The sequence below is a fragment of the Rhopalosiphum maidis genome, chromosome 1 (genome assembly GCF_003676215.2).
Source record: "Rhopalosiphum maidis isolate BTI-1 chromosome 1, ASM367621v3, whole genome shotgun sequence".
NCBI lineage: Eukaryota > Metazoa > Arthropoda > Insecta > Hemiptera > Aphididae > Rhopalosiphum > Rhopalosiphum maidis.
The window spans coordinates 43,806,048-43,827,367 of record NC_040877.1 but is presented as its reverse complement, the minus strand read 5'-3'; the positions used below and the strand labels follow the sequence as shown (position 1 = coordinate 43,827,367).

Here is a 21,320-nt window from a genome sequence, read left to right as displayed (position 1 = left end):
TTTTATTATCACAATGTACCATAATATTCAAATTTAATTTAAAGTAATTTAACAATTATGTTCTGTTTTCTTTCTACAGTACATGGAAACCTCAAACCTGTGTATTCATAAAATTATTTTAAGTTTAATCTTTGAAGGTAAAAATAATAATATTATTATCATGAGTACCTAAATCGAATTATTTTGATAACCACTAAAAGTCGGTAGGTATATTATTGTAGTTTTATTACTTATACGATATTATACAAATCATTAATTGCACTTTGTACTATTCTTATAGATTATTACTAAGTCGTTGTGTGGAGCATACTTGTCTATGGTGAAGAAGTTCTCTATTTAATTAATACTATCTATAAAATCTATACAAAAATGTCAAATCCAGGAATACTTTTCGGTGAGAATATAATATCTACTATTTTACAAAAAAAAAAATGTTATATTCAAAATAAAATATGTATGTTCTACTGTTTGATTAAGATTCTAATTTTATTTTTCACTGATTAATAGTGAATAGAGTTATTATTTACTGTATCTTACTTTACAGGCATCTATCTACTATTAGGCCTTGATAAAAATTATACATCTTCTGTAATCACACTTATATAATATTATAGCATATTATGTGAATTGTATAAAATATTATAAGTTATAACAAATAAAGGTTACTTATATTGATTATATCATTTTTGAATCTATAGCTTACGAATTTACATTTCCAACTTGGTGTATGATATACTTATAATCATGTTTTTGCAGGAATGTAGTTTTTAACTACTTATTAATTTATGAATAAGTATATGTGTCATTAATGTACTCAATTTAATTTTTAGATGAATCCATGCTGAAGTTAATCAATTTTCAAGATAAGGATATTGTGACAATTGTTGATGAATGTGATAGATGTACCAAAGTCGGTTTTTTACCTGAAGTAGAAGCTTCTTATTTGGGTCTCTTAATTCATGTTATGGATCTTACTTCACTTAATTCTATAGACAATCAAAAAACTATTGAAGCTCTTGTAGATAAGGTATTAAGTAATAACTTATAATATCTTTATGTATAGACTATAAAAACTATACTCTATTCGGAATGAGATTGTGTTTTCATCGAGCGGCAGTCAGACAACACCCGTTTGTCCACCCTACAAAGTCAACTATCTGCAGGCCTGCTATGTAATAAAGCCACGTTCATGCGCACAAGCTGGCCTCTGAGGTACGATCTCATTCCAAATAGAGTATAGTTAAAATACTAATACAAATAATTGTATTATTTGCAATAGAATAGTGTCTAAATATAATTTTAAATAACCCTGATTTAAGTAATATGGAGAAATAATGTAAAAAACAAAATATAATATTATCTTATACCTATAAAATACAATCAAATTAAAGTAATTTCTAGATGTAGGTATTTCTCCAATTCAATTTACCTAAATCTGTATGAAAAAAATTTATATTGTATACAAGATCACTGAATTGCTAAGTCTTACATGTAAAAATTGATTTGACTATTTATACTAAAAATATGACATAAAACATTTTTAGGCACTAACTTTTACTAAAAAAATGTTAAAAACTGACATTGAAAGTATGGCATCAAATCATTCTTGTGAAATTTACAACTACTTCACTAATAGTACATTAACTCCTCAAACAGTTTGTGTATCTTCCGTGCGTGTAGCTGATGCTGTTCAAAGAATAAATTGTCAAAACGAACACATAGACATTGCTTCTGGTGAGTACGCAAAAAATTATATAATAATATTTTTACATTGTGATTTTTAATAATAGACATGTTTAGTTGCAGGAGGATTTCCTATGGGCCAAGTGCCGTTGAGTTGTCGAATAACTGAAGTAGAATATGCAATTTCACAAGGAGCAGCAGAAATAGATATTGTAATCGATCGTGGTCTAGCGAACACTGGTGATTTTAAAAGAATATATCATGATTTGCGTTCCATCAAAAGTGTGTGTGTTAATGGTGATGTTACGTTAAAAACAATTCTATCTGTTACCGAATTGGATTCTTATGATACCGTGTATAAAGTAGCTATGACAGCTATGATGGCTGGATCAGACTTTATTAAAACATCTACTGGTATGAATTATAAATGTAATTATATAACATTACATAAACTAAACTAGCCATATATAATCTTGAACTAAAATCATAGGTGTGTGTAAACTCCAATTTCAAAGTCTACATACGAATAATCCACCTACAGTAACCCAAAAAAAGTTCAAGGGCAGCATATAATGGCCTTACTGCCCCTGTCTGCATGTCTATAACTAAAATTATAAGCTATTAAGAGAACCCCACACCTACACGTGTCTTAAAAACGTACATGGATGACCTATAATCAATCTTAAAAATAAGAGCATTGATTTTTTACAATACTTTAATTTGTAAATAAATTACGAGCATTTTTAAATATTAATATTTTATTAACTCATAACTCACTCAAAAATTTAAATAGAGTAAAAACCAACAAGAGAACAAAGAAAATGTTCTGATCTTCAAGTCTGATAATAGATCATTTCTCTCTAATATTTTAGCTTAACGCATAAAATTGATTCTATTGAACAACAATTTGACATGTTGTATATTTGTAAGACAAAGAAAACATATGCGGGTGTGTTGCCTCCTAAGAATAAGTCAGCACACTATTGTTTTACTGTTTCTCATCTGTGCAAAACATATTAAATTAAAATATCGTCGTTGACTTTAATATTATGATGAGTTTATCTATTATCAAAATCAAAATTTAAAGGTATGCAATTTGAATATTATCTTGTGCATCTCCAAAAAGTTTATTGATGTTTAAAAGTTAAAAACATATTAAGATTGTAATATTTTACAGTTATAATTTTCTTAAAAATAAAAATATCAATAAACCCTATAAATTGCTTTAGATAATATTCTTTACTTTAAATTTAATAATAGGTTAATTCATTATATTTTTAAAGCTGGAATACAAGATTGGTTCTACTAAATGTAAAGTATATAATATGTAGTGGATCAGTGAGAAAAAATAAATAGTATACTCGCTATCTTCTTTATATTTTATATTTCTTATTTATCAGTGTTTTGGTTTATCTTTGGTCTGGCACTAGAAACAAAATTATAATATTATTAATTAGCGAACAAAGCTTAAATAAATATAATTTGTATTTCATGTTACACTATATACAGTATGTTTCATAATGACAGGATGGTTCTTATCGATTTTTGTGATTTACTTAAGCACTATATGGTTATGGTTATTGGTTATTCTTGTCAATATTTTTTGTTTGATGTTATTACTTATTTTGAACAGGAAAAGAAGCTGAGAATGCCACATTGTCTCATGGTGTAATTATGTGTCAAGCAATTAAAAAATATCACGATATAACAGGTTACCAGGTACATAATAAATGGTTTTTTATTGGATTTTCTGTAACAAATTGTAAGAATTTTTTAAAAACTTTTGTTAAATTGTGTGTATAGGTTGGCATTAAACCAGCCGGAGGAATTAAATTTAATGAACAAGCACTCAGTTGGCTCGTATTAGTGAAGAACCAATTGGGAAATGATTGGTTGAAAGCAAGTTTATTCCGTATCGGTGCTTCCAGTCTATTAGAAGATGTTGTCAAAAGATTAAGCATTGTTTTGAAAAAATTGCAGACAAACTATTAAAAATATTAATTCAAATTGAGTTATTTTTAAATTTAATTTTAAATGGAGTCTGTAACAAAAATTTTGATATAATAAATTACAGATATTATAATACAATATATATTATATATAGCACCACAAAAATAAAATAATACTACTACGAACATTTGATTTTATGAGTTAAATTCATTTTTATGTTCAACAAATATTAAGTTTTAGTTCTAATATTTTAGTTTTATAATTATTAGTGAAAAATATTGAATTCTGGAATTTAGTATTTTCTATTAAATACCTATTGATAGAAAATATAAATATAAATCTCTTAAAGACCATTAACCAAAGACTATGTTTAGATCAAAATTTGTTAATTTAACTATAGGAATAATTCAAGCTATTAGTTTTATTAGTTGGTTATTATTTTTAATTACTTTTGAGTTTTGTATGATACATTATTAATCAAAAAACCATTTAAAATAGGTATTAAAACAAAATATTTATTTGATTAACACATACACTTTAAAATTACATATTAACCTTAAGTACCTAACCTATCCTTTTTATATATACAGTAGATTTTTAATCTTGTCTTTGTCCAATTTTGTCCTGGAGCATTAGATTCTTCACGGTGAATAAATGTTTTAAAGGTAAAAGATAGCAAAACGAATCACTTTTATAGATTTGATCAAACAACAGGCATTAATAATAGTTCTTGAATAATTTTTGAATTTTTTTTTTGTATGGTTCAACACTGTCAAAATTGCATGACAATTTTTCTCCCATCAGGTTAGGTCAATAGTCTCAGACCAAACAATTTTTAAATTTATTTAGCCAACCTTCATTACCTTAAAAATCATCTTTGTGTGTGATTTTTTTTTTGTAAAAAACATTAGTCTTCAACATTTTACCAAAAATAAGTGTATGTTGATTACATTCTTACAAAAACCATAAATACAAGGCATACTTAAGTTTGTGAAACTCACCAGTTTAATAACTGGTAATAATATTATCACTGTTTTTCTTATATTATATTATGGCTTACTCCGAATTAATTAGTTAGCAAAGTTCATTCTATTATTATCAAATCTAATTGTATTTGATAATACACAATACACTAAATCTGTTTAAAACATAAAATGCAAATTTGTATTGTTGTAAAAGTGTACTGTACCTTTTATATATTTACAATATATTTTGGAGTTCTTAAATCTATTTATGTGTTTCAAAGATGGGTTTTAACTTTTTATTTTGTTTTTTTTTTTTTATATATAATAATATGTTAATGTAACTGATCAATGATTTGATATTTTGATGCATAAATTAAGATAGTAGTATAATTTATCATTGTGAATCTAGGACAAAAGTCTTATGCAAAGAAGTTACTAATAAATAATAATAAAACTATGGAACAAAATATAAGCTATACACCTGTCTTGTTTTGTATATCTTTCAACATTTTATTATATAGTATTTTTTATGTTAAAAGAATTTAGTACAATGTATTATAATATATTAAATACACATTAATATTTTTATTTAATACTATTTACAAAAATTAACGTTGCAAAATTCAAACCAATTATACTGCTTCAAATATTTTTCTTTCTCCCTATCCATCTAATGGCTAACTTTCAGGTACAACTTCAGCAACAACTGTTAAATCAGCAGTGACCTGTTGTTACTTACTGAGTTTGACGACATGACATTTTAAAATTCAGATAAAAATTTTTTTGTTCTATTCTATACTGGCAAATGGAGAATTCAAAGAAGGTGACGACTATTTTTCATTTAACTAGAATATCTTACTCTTTTTTAACTATAAAATATACATTAAACAATTAATAAATAGTTTTTAGTGATGACTACTATGATAATTATTAATTTTTTACAATTTTGTTTTAAATTACTCCATAAGACCCAAATTTACCATAATTTCAAATGAAACTGAAAAACTTGAACCTTTTTTGGTAATATTTGACAAATACATTTTTTATAGTTCCTGTTTTATAGTGATTTGATTTTTATATTTTGGTATCTATATTGAATAATATTTAATACCAGCGGATCTCGATATTTTATTTAATAAGATTAATTATACCTTGTTTAGGCCAATAATCTATGTTGTGACTTTATATCTTTAATAAAAATCAAAAAAAATCTGGACCTTGTTGATTGTTATCGTCTAAAGTCCAAATTCGAAATGCAACATGGGTCATGCGCTATCATACTGTGATAGTGTGATAACATCATTGAGTTTCAGACCTAGGACTATTATAGTATTCACAAAATTACAACACAACAGTCTAGCCTTAGCAACTAGCTACTGGCGTCTGGCTATTACCTTCTACTTACTATTACTTTACTACTTTTACTACTTTACTAGCACTTAGAAGTTAGCTATAAACGTTTATGTAACTTGTAAGTTTAATTATAGACAATCGGACGCGTCTTCTCACCTAGTATCGAATATTGTAGTTTTCGAAAATTAGACGTCTTAGTTCTTAGTTATTCATAATCTTAATTTCTCATTATCCTGTTTGTTAAGATGTTATAATAGTGTGGCCTGTTTGGTTTTGAATCATCTCGTCTAATCGTACAGGTAACTTAATACATTGGTATATCGGTCTTTTTTGACCCATTAATACAATAACTTCAAAATTTTAATTTTTCAGTAAGCGCAGCATAAAAACTATTAAGCAACAATTCAGTAACTCTGAATATTTCTTCTACTTATGAGTATTGCGTGAATACCAAGTACAAATTGTCAAATTAAGTGCTATAACCGTGATATAAAATTACTTGGTGAGTAAGGAATATTTTATACTGGTATTATTTATTTAATAAAATGTAAAAAAAAATATTAAACACAATTTTTGTTAGAAAAGCTAATACATTTTATAATTTTATTGATACTACATATTGTTTGCGAAGAAGGTTCTGAACCAATGTTTAGTGAACAAGACGGCTATAAAATGAAAGTTCTAAATATTATTTGATAATCTTCTAAAATCATATTATGTAGCGATCAACTCTGATCTTTATCGATAATGTTTATGTGAATTAAATTGCATTTCGTTTTAAGAAAAATTGAAATTAATACTCTACCCTACTAAATGGGTAAATAGTAAAATATATTACAAAAAATAAGAATTTTCTCTTACATTTATGATATATAAGTGTATATTTTTCCTATTAAATTTATTTATCATAGACAAATTTCATAAGTCTCAATTAATTTCAATAAAATCTGGAAACACATAGCCCCTAAACTGGCTAAACTGGTAACTACCTTAAAATATCTACTTTAATGATAAATAAATTAAGTTCAATTTATATTTATAAAAATTTAGGAAATTTAGTTTTTAAATAATATTTTTAGATATTTACTATAGCAACCAGTATAACATATACAGGTAAACTGGTAAACATCTATGTATAGAAAAATATATCTTGAAAGATATTGAGTACTTTTAGTATTTAGCCATGGGTACAGATACAATAATGTTTTATCTTTTTAGTTCCAAACTATAATATTAAAGTGAATAAATACATTGTACTATTAATTTTAATAATGTATTACATTTGTAAGTTATACATTAATTTTAAATGTAGAAGAGTCACTTTTCTAATTAACTTAGTTCATAGGTCTATGGTATATTAACAATTATATTAATCATGTTAACCTTATATATCAAATCAATTTTATAAACCTATCTAACATTTTAATTATTAGTTTGAGTTTAATAGGATGTCAGTACACTATTAGTTTTCTCTCTCTCTCTCTCTCTTTGACCTTTGCACAATATAGACAAAACGCATTTACACAGAATCATTTATTTTAGTTTTTGAGTAATTTTAAAGTAAAATTACCCATTATAAAAACGATAGAGAATAATATTTTTGAGGAAATGACATATTGATTTATCTAAATATTTTTTTTATTTTAAAAATTGAATACAAAATCAAATAACTATAAAATATAAAACTGATATGTTATTCCCTCAAAAGTATTATTCTCTATAACTTTTGTAATAAATGATTTTACTTTAAGATTACTCAAAACTCATAAAAAAATGATTTTAAGTTGAAAGCATATTATCTATGTTTGGTGTGGGTTTGAGAGAGAAAACAAATATTGCGCTGAAATCCTCCTAAGTGTTTAACCTCAATTAACTTAACTATTGGATTGTTTTATTTTCTGACATATAACTATCAATGTGTATCAGACAATACATATACATACAGTATTAAAATGATTAATAGCATTTTATAGGCATCTTATACTTTTGATACATTAAGACAAGTATGAAGTGTGAGTAATGAGTATACTTATGAATATCATACTATCCAATAGCTCACTACAGTAGAATCCCTCGGCTGGTCCGCCACTCCAGTTGATCCGACCATATTATTATCGATATAAATAATTTAAAAATACATTTAGATTTTCTAATTTATAGTAGATATATAAAATTAATTGCTAGTTTAATATTTCCTTTATTAGGGTTCTGTATATTCTGATAATCCGACCTTTTTCGCGTTGTGACCACACCCTCAGTTCCGAAGGTGATGGATTAGAGAAGTTCTACTGTACTTAATTTTGCTATTTCATATCCATACAGTATCTAGGCTTTACATTTTTTCCTTAAATTAAAAAAAAAATTCAATCTGTATTTTTGCAATAATACTTTGAACATAGGTATTTTAATGTTTAAACTAAGTATTGAGTAAGTAGTATGAAAAAAAAATTAATTTGTTTGTACATATGTAACTGTTTTTGTTTGGCTTCATTTGAGTCAACAATAAACTAAAAAAAAAAAAAATAATAAAAAAAATTGTTATGATTTAAAAATAACATCACATAGGATATTGAATTTATGAAAGTTAATGGTATTGAACAAAACAATGATATTAGTGAAAACATAAACTTGTTAAAACAATGTATTGTGTAGGAAAATAAAATAGACTGTTCATTACTTTATACTTATGTTATATTTCAGAATATAATATCTCTCATTTGTATGGGGTAACTAAAAAACTAGTTGAATAGATCATTAGGATTTAGGATCATAAGTATATTTTAGAATTTACTATTAGGGACATCAAAAACATTACTTTCTCCCCCCCCCCCCTTATCACAAAATAAAACTATTAACATTATAAGTTTTTGTATAAATAATGTTTTGATAAGTTTAAGGAAAGATAATAATGTTAATTAATTCGAACTATTCATAAAAATGTGTCTGTCCCATTCCAGTTTTAAGAATTTTTTTCTAAACAACTTGCATAGATATTTAAATATTTTACTAATTGAAAATGTATGATTTAAGTACAAAGTTAAAGTGTAAGGTTTTGAGAGTATTAAATGTTAAATAAAACCTTCTTTGTTGGTTTAAAATAATAGAGGAAAAAAAAGGAGTAAGATTAAATTTCTTATTTATTTAAATTAGTATATTTTCTAATTATTTTCATTTTAATTTAAAAATAATATCTTAATAATTTATTAATATTTAATGAACACAAAAGAAAATTAATATTTTATTATGAAACAATTAATTATATAAGAACAATAGTATCTCACTTAATAATGTTATTATTACTATAAAATATAAACCATATTGTTTATGCTCTTACTAACAAAAATAATTAATAATAATAATCTTATAGCTTCTTTTTTTTATCTGAATCAAAACATAATTATAGTATTGCTGTGTTAGTGATTTTATCATAGCTATTGATATTATTATTATTAAGAGAAACAGAATCTCAATTGCCTAAAAACTCCCCCAAAAAAATTTACTTAAAAATGATGAAAAAAATCTACTTAAAGAAGTGTAAAAAATTAAATTTTAAAATAATTACATAATAAAATAGATGTAAAGTGTATTTTAAGTAGTCAATAAAATAAAATCTATTAAGATTTGAGTTACCATGTATGTAATTTAAGTGAATTTCATGTACTATACAAAATATAATTATAATATTTGATAAGTGCAGTCATTGCTTAAATAATAATACAAATATTTTTAAAAATGTAAAAATTTACATGAAAATAATCTACAAAACAAAAATTACCAAAAATACCTATAGGTAATATAATAATGTTATAAAAAAATGAATTTTTAGTTTGATCAACATTATATTATAGGATTAAAGGGAAACATTTTGAAAAGTCATCAACATCCTATCCCTATTTTTTATTTTATTTCAAGTTTCATATAAGTATATATTGCATTATAAAGCCCATAATTTCATTATTACATACCTAATTATGTAAATATTTATATGAAATTAAAAGTTCTGATCACAACAATTTATTATAGTCGTGTTATTTATTACACAATTGTAATGTCTTATTGGTCAGGATATAATAATTAATAATTAGAAGGGCATGAATATGCCCTTGTTAAATATGTACTCTCTACATCACTGCATGTTTAAAAAATATGAGGTATGTCTCCCACGCTCCCCTCCCCAAATTCAAGCACTGAATTCACAATGTATAGTACACGAATTATATATAATTTACATTGTACATTAAGTATACAAATTTCTTGTGCTAACAACCTTATATAGCAGATTTTCCAATAACTGTCGTTACAAAATATAAACTTTAATATGAACAATGTAATTTACTTAAAAATGCAGTATTATTGAGAATATATAAATACTTGAGAAACAATTTAACGATTTAATATTCAAGTCTTAAGCCATGACGATTTCGAGTGATCATACGAAGTACGGACGGTAATGAAAACTCGAACCACTTAAAAAAATATATGTTGTTGGACACTGTTGTTCACACTTGTCCTGGGACTCGCTAATGTTAATCTACTTTTAATAATAATGTTTTACTAATTTATCTCTTGTATTATTCTTGTCTCGTAATATATGACTCAATGGTTGTTATAATAATATAATATGGTATTAGTATATTGGTGTCATATGAATTATTCGTTTATCGATAGCGAACGTTTGGTTAAGCAAACACGGATACACTTAAATCTTTACGATGGCATTTAATGTTATATTGTTATCGCATTGAGATTGTTCCTTTCAATCCGTCAATCGATTGTTTTACTACGTGTCTGACGCAGTTATGACATTGTATCCCATATTCCAAGAATGGTATTCAAATATAAATAAATAATATTAAAAACGAAAATCACGTTTTACCAAACATATGAAATCATTAGTATTTTAATAATATTATAATAAATATATATTATATATATTTTTATGGCAATGGACAATGGCGAGAAGTGAGCCATTTCAACTGCAGTTCAAGAACTTAATTTTGTCTCCTGTCTCTAATTGTCTACCTCGCAATCTGCATACAATATTTCTTGTCACGTCTCTGCCTCCACCGAAACCGAATTTATTGATAATAAGGATATACTGCACTTGTCAATCTCGGTATTTAGATTCGTCAATCTGTTTCATTATATAGAACGGCATGAGAGTAACCCACCTCTCAACTAATTGTATTTGATACATTATTAACAAAACATATCAATATATTATTATATTATGTTCGTGTATATAATATTCTGATTTGGATCTTGATTTTTTCGACGCAGTAAGAAGCATATTTTAGTGTGACAGAAATAGGCATTTTTCAATGCTTCAACCGACATCGGAAAAACATTTGACATAGGCATAAATGCATAATAAAGAATATATTGTTTCAGACGTTTCCGGATATTTTTTTTAAGTACTCGCATGTTGTATGTCAATATGTCATCTCTTATTGTAAACGTGTAGCTGGTAACTTGAGTGTTTTTTCTTTCATTATATGCAAAGCGCTATGAAATAGGTATAGCTTAATTTATTTTTCGAACTTCCAAATCATTTGTAGTTATACAAATAGTGGTTTTTTGCGTGTGATAGGGCTATTAATTTTCATTTTGTTAACCAGTTAACCGCAACTATACCGACACATTCGAGTATTTGGCTTATCTTAGGTCTGCATTTCATTCCATTTATTCCAGTAGCACATTAGCCATCGAATTTCCTCTAATGTTGGAATTACACTATTATATTTTATGAATCCTCTCTTTATAACTACAGTACGACATGATGAAATCACTTATTTATTAAAATATAATTCGTCTATGAAAACAAATATTTACCATTATTTAACAAAAACAAATCTATATGTGTATTTGACAACATATGAGGACGTCATATCTCTTTTATTCTGAGTATTACCGGGTAACTTATTTATCACTTGTGTTAATAATAAAAAATTGTATAAATCACAGTTAATTATCATTATAATTGTATTGCTAACACAATTATTATTCTTTATAATATATGCATTATCAACAAGTGGCGTCTACCCCCGCAAAGAGCCAAAGAATAACAAAGATTATAATATTATATTATACATGTAAAATACTAAAATTTATTATCGATGTAATAAAGTTTTTAATAAAACCAATGTTGCTATACATTTTTTTTTTAAACGATTTAACTATTACGTAGTTTTGACAAGAAAAGAAAAAAATATAAGGAAAGCATTGACCATTGTTTGCACTTTAACGCCCATAAAATACACCACCTGCAAATCACTGATTTAACATTTTTGAAGACATGTTCGTCTAACAGGAGAGTTTAGTTTTGAAAACTACTACGTTTATCGAAAAACCTCCTAGTCTCTAACCAACTGCGTACGAGAGTATATTTCTTTTTCTGGGTTAAAATTCTAGATTATTAATGTGATTTTTATTTATATTATAAATAACACATAATACAACGGTCTCGGTGGCGCCGACTGGAACAATATAATATACCTACTTATATACTGATTGCTGTAAGGACGGTCGTCTGGCATACCTTAATAAAAATACGACCGTGTGTTTGCGTTTAAGCATTTTCTGTACGTACTATACGTACATGACGATTGCTTTGTGTCGATATAATGGTTCCCAAACTGGTCCGAACTGATACTCTACACTATATTATGTGCATAAAATAATGTATGTAATATTAACAGTATGATTTGTTTATGCGCGTGGTTTGAAAAATTGCTACATGGACACTATAATATTTAAACGATCAACTATTTAATTCTTATTAATACAATCAAGTGACATTATAAAAATTCTTTCTTGAGGCAATTTATCCAAACAATTTTAGCCTGGGTACCTATTTTTATTGGGATGTAAAAATATTTTTATATTTATGATAATGCATTATTTAATAAGTAATATTATGTTAATTTTTATTCAATAGGTTTCATATTCAGGTATATTTTACAGATTTACTCTAGAAGTTAGCACATATATATAATACAACGCATGTTGTGTTGTACATAATAACTAATAAGGGAACTGGGTTACTGGGAAGATAATATTATACTATTTGTGAGTAATATGTTTAGTAATAAATAAATAAAACACACATAACAACTTGCAACATTAATATTAATTGATATTGTAAAATTACAAAGAATAAATTAAATGTAGATAATTACATTTATTCTGTGATAACGCTAATAGCAGCTTTATGCAAATTGATAGCTGGATGAAAATATTAGCTAACAGAATAATATGATAAAATATAATGTCTTATTAAAATTGTTAATATTTTTAATAAATAAGACATTTGTATGATAATCTATAATAAATAATAACAGATGGCCTATAAAAGTATTTTTGGATCTAAACTCCGAGGACCACATTTTTAATACATTAATACGACTGGGCGCTTAAACACCGTCACTGATAAGCCGGTAGACGATACACGTCCGTGCAAAGACGTGTTACGACGACGGCCGCGTCGCACCGCTGTCCGCTAACAGCGTAGCCCCGCGTGCAGCAAAGTACCGCGTGCGACGGTTTCATTCGAGTACGGTCCACCGCCTCGTCTACACCGTCGTTGTCGTTACTGTATTACTGTGATATTATATAATAATAAAATTAAATATTTTTTATATATTTAAATATTGTTGTATGGCCGTATAGGAAAAAAAAAACCCAACAACAATAATAAATAATAATTGTACCTACACTCCCGTCAATCATCGTTACGCTGTTGTTGTTTCAGACCAATGGCGGACTCAAGATGCTGTTTCGGCTGTTCGAACGTGCGCAAGGGCGCGTGGGTGATATCAATTTTTGATATGGTGAGTAACAAAAAATATTATTTACTATATTATTCGCGTAGTTACTTCTTATTAAAACCATATACCTACCACTTTCGTATCAGAAACATTTTTTTCAAAATCCGAGATCGGAGATACATTTTTCTAACATGAAGTGTAGTAGTCTCAACGTCCATCATTAGTCATCTAGTTAGTTAATCCTTATAAAATTCGATTCATCATTTTAAATTAATTGAAGTGCATATGTTTTGTAAAAATATTAAAATACCGGTTGAATGATATTAATCTTGGTAAAAGGACATAATATATAGTCCTGTGAATAAATAACTGAGTATAAAAGCAACCGGTTTTGAAGATGGATGATTTTTGGGATATTTAAAAGCTGACAGGTAGTTGCAGTCAATGATTTTTTTCATTTTAAATTTATCCTAACTATGCCAATTTACATCATGGTTGCCGCCCAACTATTCGAATGAAAATACTAGTGTTCACCACACAACGTTATATTTAAGTTGTGCACAACGATTAAAAGTATTTCGTTTAGTGTTCGGCTACAAATTAAATTTAGACACCTCCCGCGTTGATCCATTTTTTACTAGTATTCAGTACCTAACACGTAAAACTTTTTATAATAACGAGTCTACAGTTACAATATTGTACTTATCGTTCAAACTTTTTTGCTTTTATGAATGAAACTATAATTTGTCAGATAATTTTCATTACCTACTCTGCTTAAATCAACAGAGTTGTCGTTCGTGAACAATCATGTGCATCCAAAGTGTATTCAAATATACAAATACATTGTGAACGATGTACCAATTAAGTATACAATGTGTACATTTATCGTCAGTCTATTGTTACACACTTCTTAGTCCATTCTATAACATAACCATTCTAATACCTACTGTTTTATTTTTTGCAGCACTCTTGTCTTTTTTCATATTATCAAATCAAATAATTTTTGTTATTAAAACATCCGAATAAGCAATTCAATATTCAGATAGGCTCGTCTTATTACACATACACTATAGAAAAAAATGTTTATTCATTAGTTCTCTACTTAATCATTAGATAGGTCCGGTTTAATATTACACTGCACCACTCGATATTAAATACCACGCACGTGAACAACGTATAATTAGGTATGTCACAAGTCGCGTGTACCGTGTATGCCACTTGTATATATATATACATATATATTTATATATTTATCGAATGCTATATGTGTACTTTTGATACAAAATTCGTTTTCCTTAATTATTGTACTCTCACAATATGTCAAGTGTAGTATGTACTTACCTACTTAATTGATACTATAATAATATAATTTATATAGTTATCTATGATTTCATCGAATTTATATAATTAGTAAAATGGGCCATTCTTAAATAACATCGGAGAGTTTACCCCCAAAGTATCAAATGTTTTAATATGTTCTCAGTATTACGACTATTACGATTTAACCGTACACCAGTACAAAGTTGTACCTGTCAATTTGTCTTTATTTAGCGTTTTTTAAAATATTATATTATTCTACCGTTTTGGACTGTTCAAAAACCCTTTTGTCATACGATAATGTCTGCTGACCTCGAAAAGTGTTTCAGTCGCATAATCGTTAAAGATCGGCGTTACTAAATTCAAATTAATCGTGTTTACTTTAAATGAAAAATAAAATAATTTAACAACCATACCTATATTGTGTTTGGATTAATAGTATAATATTAAATTGAAGACGTTAATATTAAATTACATGATATGTTCTTTAACGTTAAAATAATATTTTTCGAACAACGATGACAAATGAATACACTAATTAGCATTTGACTATTAAATAAATACCAACCATACAAAATATGTATTTTTAATATATTACTTGTACCTTATGTTTTAACCAGAAATGTATTTATTTTATTTAAATTAATACAATTATAATCTCTTTCATGTTTTATGTAATAAATAAAACGTTTTTGAGAAATCACTAATTATCATTATAAAATTCCGAATTTAAGAGATGAAATCGTTATCCAAAATGTATTTCAAGCGGTATTATGATTATATATTATAATTATTGTGTCATAATATTAATAATACGTCTTTGGTCATCATTATACTGTGACACTGTGTTATCTTACAAGCTTTATAGTTGTTGTATATAGGTACTAAGTAATTGCTTTAATTATACTTAAAAAAAATCGATTGAATCGTGTATTTTAATAGCATTAAAGCGAATTAACAGTTTCTCCAAGTGTTTTTTTTATCGTATACTACAATATTATAAAAATTATATCATGTGTCGAGTTTAGCTAATATTTAAACAAGTATAAATCTACGGTAAAACAACTCATTTTATTTTGTAACGCCATTTATTCTAATCATTTATATAATTATATACATATCGCATTAGCTAGGTATACAAATAGGTATATACCTTTGTATAAAGCTTGTCTATGACTAATGTGTGTGTGTTTTTGTTTGTTTAGTTAATTTGTATAATACTCACGATACGAGCTATTTCTACGCTAAGCATTACACCATATTCGTATTCATTCAAACTAAAACAGAACTCCCTGTATGGTAAGTGTGCATTATTAGTTTATTTTCAACCAAAATATCTAATATTTTAATGGTAAATTCCAAGTATATTAACCTCCATTGTGTTGTCTCAATCCTACAAACATAAATTATTAATGTATCGAAATTGATCAAACTTAAAAGTTAGAACATTATCTATGTTTTAGTTTTTACATACATTTTTTTCGATGTTTTAATAATTTTAAAGCAAGAAATAATTATGGATATATCACCATTTAAAAATGTACATGTCACAGCATATTTACCATTAAAATGTTAGGTATTATTATAATAATAAGATATGTTTTTTTTAGACAGAAATTATACCCCTCAAATTTCATTTTAATCAATCTCTATATAATATATTTTGTTTTTATCGTTTTGTTTATAGCTTAATTTATAACATTCATACATGTGAAGAATTTTTAATGTGATTGCAATCAGTGGTGTTCCCATTTATTTTTTTGAGAGTATACTATATCAGCAAATATAAGCATTTAATACAATAAGAATATTTTTCTTATGGTCTATAAGAGTTAAGCCGGTAAAGAGCGTGTCATTAATATGGAAAAAAAATTGAAATTGAGAGTATAGGCAGTATACCCATAATATTGAAAAAAAATCTTGAGAGTATATGGCATATATGTAGTATACCCTATGGTAACACCCCTGATTGCAATGTTTGTTCAAGCTTTATAATTTTCATGTTGGCAACTAAATAATTATTAAATTAATTATACATAATAATTAAAAATACTTAATATTACCATAATACAATTTATTATTTATTATGTATTACAATTATTAGAAATAATATAATGCAAAAAACAAAATATTAAATTTTAAAAACAGTTTCTATTAATTTATTATTAAAATATTACATTAATTTCTATTAATATAAGTATAAATTCAGTATATGTACTTTTAAATTTACTTAGTTCCTAATTTTTTATCATACACTTTCCTCCCTTTCAACTGTTGTATCAACACTATTTAATCTCAATATATTCTGCATATAGACTATATATTATATTTATTTAAAAATCTTACATTACATTGAAAATTTCAATAAATATTAGTTACATTTTTAGGTACAACTTAACAACCTTGAAGTATTTTATAACAAAAAATAGTCTAATAGTAAAATTATGTCTGTTTTAATCATGTTTTTATTTTTTTCAATATTTGAAATAGTTATAATATAAACAAACAAATAAACTGTTACTAAATTATGAATTTAAATACTTTTAAGTGTATGTCAAATATTTTTATAATGTTTCTGTTCTTTATATGGATGAATATTATCTTATTAAATCAATAATATTTTAAGAAATCAATATAAATATGCTTTATTTTGTTGTTATAAATTCTGAATTTTATAAAAACAAAAAAAGCCATCAAGTAAATATAACCACTTTGCTGTTGTACATAAGGCGACAAGTGCCAAGTATAATTTGTCATTGAGTAGGTCTCTGTAATGGATGTATTAAATTTTAATTTAGTGATAAATCATTGTACAAAATGCAAAAGAATTCTTAGCGGCAAGACAATAATTTTAGTAGTAATAATAAAATTTACTATTTTTTTAAAAAAGCAATGAGAAAATTTTACTTTAACTTTTTATGCCATACTAAATCTTAATTTAATGTCTTAAAGTTGATGATCAGAGCATTTTTTTTTTTAAATAAAAGATTTTCAGACATTTAAAAATAAATATACAGATCATTGTTAAATCAATGTTAATAGTAAATCATGATCCAAGATAATGGTTTAAATTTAAATAACACTTAATTAAAAACAAAATAATTATAGTATATGCATATAATTAGTTACATACAACTTAAATTATTCTCTTTATTGTATTATAGATGATGCACCGCCGTCCCTCTCTAGTGACCACCGTCTTCAACAATTGGAAAAAGATTTCAACATATTTAGTCAATTATTTATTATTTTCTTATTTTTTTATGTTAACTTGAATCTGAAGAAAGCAACTTTTATAGTAAGTTCTTGAAATATTTCTATTTAAGTGTAACATAACTATTTACAATCAAGGCATTTTAAATTTAATTTCTTTTCTCTATATTATGTATAAAAAATATACCTTGAGTTATAGAAAGATACCTAGCACAATATGCTATTATACTAAAAAATGTTAGGTTTAATATAGCATCTACAAAATATATTATTATATTAATCTATTAACTTCATAATATATCATAACTATTCTATTTTGAAACTTTAGATTATAGATTACTGTGATATTTTACATTTATTTTATAAACAACTAAACCAAGATACACAAAACTACAAATACAACTCAGTAGATATTTTTGATCAGTGTGTGTGTGTGTGTGTGTGTGTGTGTGTAACACAAATATTGTTCCCCATCTTACATCTATTTTTACATATAAATTATCTCGGAAAGGTTACCAACTGGCGAGCTTTAAGCATATTTATGTAATAAATTTATAATTTATAAAAAAAAAAATGACACTTCACAATGAGAACAATATAGTGCTTGTTATCTTTGTTGATGTTAATCCAGTATTTCTTATATAATTTAATAAATAATACTATGCTGTGTACAATCTACTTTCTACAATGTTTTTATCTGCTTTTTGTCAAATATGACTGTCATACAAAATTAAAATATTAATAATCTTACACCTTACTATCAAAAAAAAAAAAAAAACCGACCTCGTTGGTCTACACAATTGATACCATCTGACAATATAGAAATGAAATAAATAAAAACCACTTACAAATATAAAAAATTAAACAAGTGAATCAGAATACTGATTAATTTGTACAATAATTATTGAGAAGTTAGTTTGATTTTTGCCATTAATTGTGCTTGCTTAAATTACTAGGGATTTTAATATCTACTGTTCAATATTTATTAAGATTAGAAATTATTGCCATGAAACAGCTTTTTTAATGTCCTAAAAATGGTTAGGAAAAACTTATTTTTAATAAACCTAAATCTATTAAACCAATGAATGATGTGTCTCTACTCAAATTTTAAAATATATTATCAATAAAAATATTGTTAATTAATATTATGGATGCTTTCACAGTTAAAATGTTAATTAGTATTTACTAACTATACGAAAATAGTGTTATTATTGAAATATAATATTTTTATAGAACGTATTTCAATAGTAACATTAGTAACACTCCTTAACAATTTAAAATAATAAAAAAACATCTACGTTTACTATGATAATATTTGTGTAGTAATATGTATTATGAATTATAAAGTATAATTATTATAAAAGTTAATATTATATGATGTTGTTAATGTTTGTTATAACAGTTTTATTTTATTATTAAGTCATACTTTATTTAAGTTAAAAATCATACTCGGCGGCAACTATATATTTGTTGGGTAACAGTCAAGCAACATTTGTTTGTCAGCCCCTACTCACAAGTTGACTACTGAGTACAGTTTTTAACTAAATAAAGAATAAACAATATTTAAAATAAAATAAATATTTATGTTCAATTGTATATTTATTTTTCAGCGTAACGCTCAAAGTATCAATCAGTGGTTGGTGATTAACTTAATATTTTTTGTATTCTTTGCTCTCTTTATTGGTTTTACTACAATCAAAAACGCATCACCAGATATAATTCCTATTGGAATTCCTGTAAGCAGTATGTATCAAATGTCTATTTAAATAATATTAAGATTAACTTATTAATGATTATTAAAATTGTTATTTGTTATTAGTTGTTGTAGTATACCAGATTTATGTGGTGAAATGTTTTTATGATGACGAACTTAATGCTATAACTCCACCTACATTGCATGCCACTCCATACGTGACCATAACCAGTCAGACATTGCAGACTCCGGTCTATCCTGTGCAAGCTGGACCTTACGTTATTCAACAAGTGCATCAGCCTATTTCACAAACTCCTTATCCTCAGCAAACATACCAGTATCAGCCACAACAGCAAACTCCATCTCAATCTCATGTGGCTATGCCTGTGCCAAGTCAACAAACCCTTCAGGAGTATTGTAACCCTCCACCATATTCGCCAAGTTATAATACACAAGAAGGCTCTTCAGCAAAACAATAACTATATATTAAAATTATTCAATCCATTATCTTATACAATTAAAACTTTTTTATTATGATATATACGTTTCTGATTATCTTGTATATGTTATGTGTTGAAAAGTACAAATTGTTTATTGTGTACAATATTATTATTTACTACTTATTTTATTTTTAATGAACCATGTGAAGTACTATGTGTTAACAATTTTAGCATTAAATGTGTATCTACATTAATCTCATTTATTGCTTAAAAAGGATATAAGTGCAGTAAATTGAGCTTAGTTTATATAATTAGTTCAAATATTTAATTTAAAAAAAAAAATGTACACATTTTATGTGTACTTGCAGTAGTTATGTATTTAAAGTTAATTTGTTTTTTATAATAATTAATTACGTAATAAAAATAATCTAAGGCTGTATTATTTTCTATAATATAACCATCTTAGATATTTTGTAAAATGTTTAATTTTATTCAAATTTTGTATAAGACTGTCTAAGAACAAAGTTGTAATATTTATGTTTTTTATATAATCAATAAAAATAAAATATACAATCACTAACTATTGTAATTACTTGACCAATTTTGAAAAAAAAATTCTATGATTAAAGTTTTAGTATTATAATTTGATGATTTAACTCACACACGTGTTAAGTGCTGTTTTTACATTTTCAAGGAACCCTTTAAATTTAAAGAAAGTATGTAACCCAATATTTATAGAAATTCAATTTAAAAATCAAGATATTTAATACTATAACTATAGTATCTAATAATAATTATATGTATGCCTCCTAATGGTTGATATTTTATTTATAGTGTAAAATATAATATACATATTTAAATAATAATAATAACATGTAAAAATTATAATTTTTGTACTAAAAATTCACTGTTTAGTAATATATAATAAACTTATATGTGA

General features: G+C 25.6%; 2 protein-coding genes across 4 annotated transcripts; both read left to right on the top strand.

The window, feature by feature from the left end:
* Positions 1-3: 3 nt before the first annotated feature.
* Positions 4-3,762, top strand: LOC113548159 (deoxyribose-phosphate aldolase). 2 transcript variants are annotated; one of them, XM_026948884.1, is made up of 7 exons: positions 4-137; positions 281-394; positions 831-1,027; positions 1,545-1,734; positions 1,801-2,097; positions 3,317-3,402; positions 3,487-3,762. In XM_026948884.1, the coding sequence occupies exons 2-7, from the start codon at positions 370-372 to the stop codon at positions 3,673-3,675; spliced, it is 984 nt and encodes a 327-aa protein (XP_026804685.1). In that variant the 5' UTR covers positions 4-137; positions 281-369; the 3' UTR covers positions 3,676-3,762. The 2 variants fall into 2 exon arrangements, with proteins under 2 accessions (XP_026804685.1, XP_026804684.1); XM_026948883.1 differs by having other exon boundaries at positions 21-203.
* Positions 3,763-5,920: 2,158 nt separating this feature from the next.
* LOC113561179 lies at positions 5,921-20,479 on the top strand. Of its 2 annotated transcripts, XM_026967451.1 has the most exons (7): positions 5,921-6,250; positions 6,324-6,453; positions 13,702-13,780; positions 16,240-16,333; positions 18,199-18,332; positions 19,858-19,990; positions 20,067-20,479. In XM_026967451.1, the coding sequence occupies exons 3-7, from the start codon at positions 13,706-13,708 to the stop codon at positions 20,417-20,419; spliced, it is 789 nt and encodes a 262-aa protein (XP_026823252.1). In that variant the 5' UTR covers positions 5,921-6,250; positions 6,324-6,453; positions 13,702-13,705; the 3' UTR covers positions 20,420-20,479. The 2 variants fall into 2 exon arrangements, with proteins under 2 accessions (XP_026823252.1, XP_026823253.1); XM_026967452.1 differs by lacking the exons at positions 5,921-6,250; positions 6,324-6,453 and having other exon boundaries at positions 13,493-13,780.
* Positions 20,480-21,320: the final 841 nt, after the last annotated feature.

Bases quoted from the DNA above. Each gene is read 5' to 3' on its own strand.
- LOC113548159 (XM_026948884.1), top strand. From the start codon at position 370: ATGTCAAATCCAGGAATACTTTTCG. The intron at 1,028-1,544 runs GTATTAAGTAAT...AAACATTTTTAG, and splicing joins TTGAAGCTCTTGTAGATAAG to GCACTAACTTTTACTAAAAA. The intron at 1,735-1,800 runs GTGAGTACGCAA...AGACATGTTTAG, and splicing joins ACACATAGACATTGCTTCTG to TTGCAGGAGGATTTCCTATG.
- LOC113561179 (XM_026967451.1), top strand. From the start codon at position 13,706: ATGGCGGACTCAAGATGCTGTTTCGGCTGTTCGAACGTGCGCAAGGGC. The intron at 16,334-18,198 runs GTAAGTGTGCAT...ATTGTATTATAG, and splicing joins AAAACAGAACTCCCTGTATG to ATGATGCACCGCCGTCCCTC. The intron at 19,991-20,066 runs GTATGTATCAAA...ATTTGTTATTAG, and splicing joins TATTGGAATTCCTGTAAGCA to TTGTTGTAGTATACCAGATT.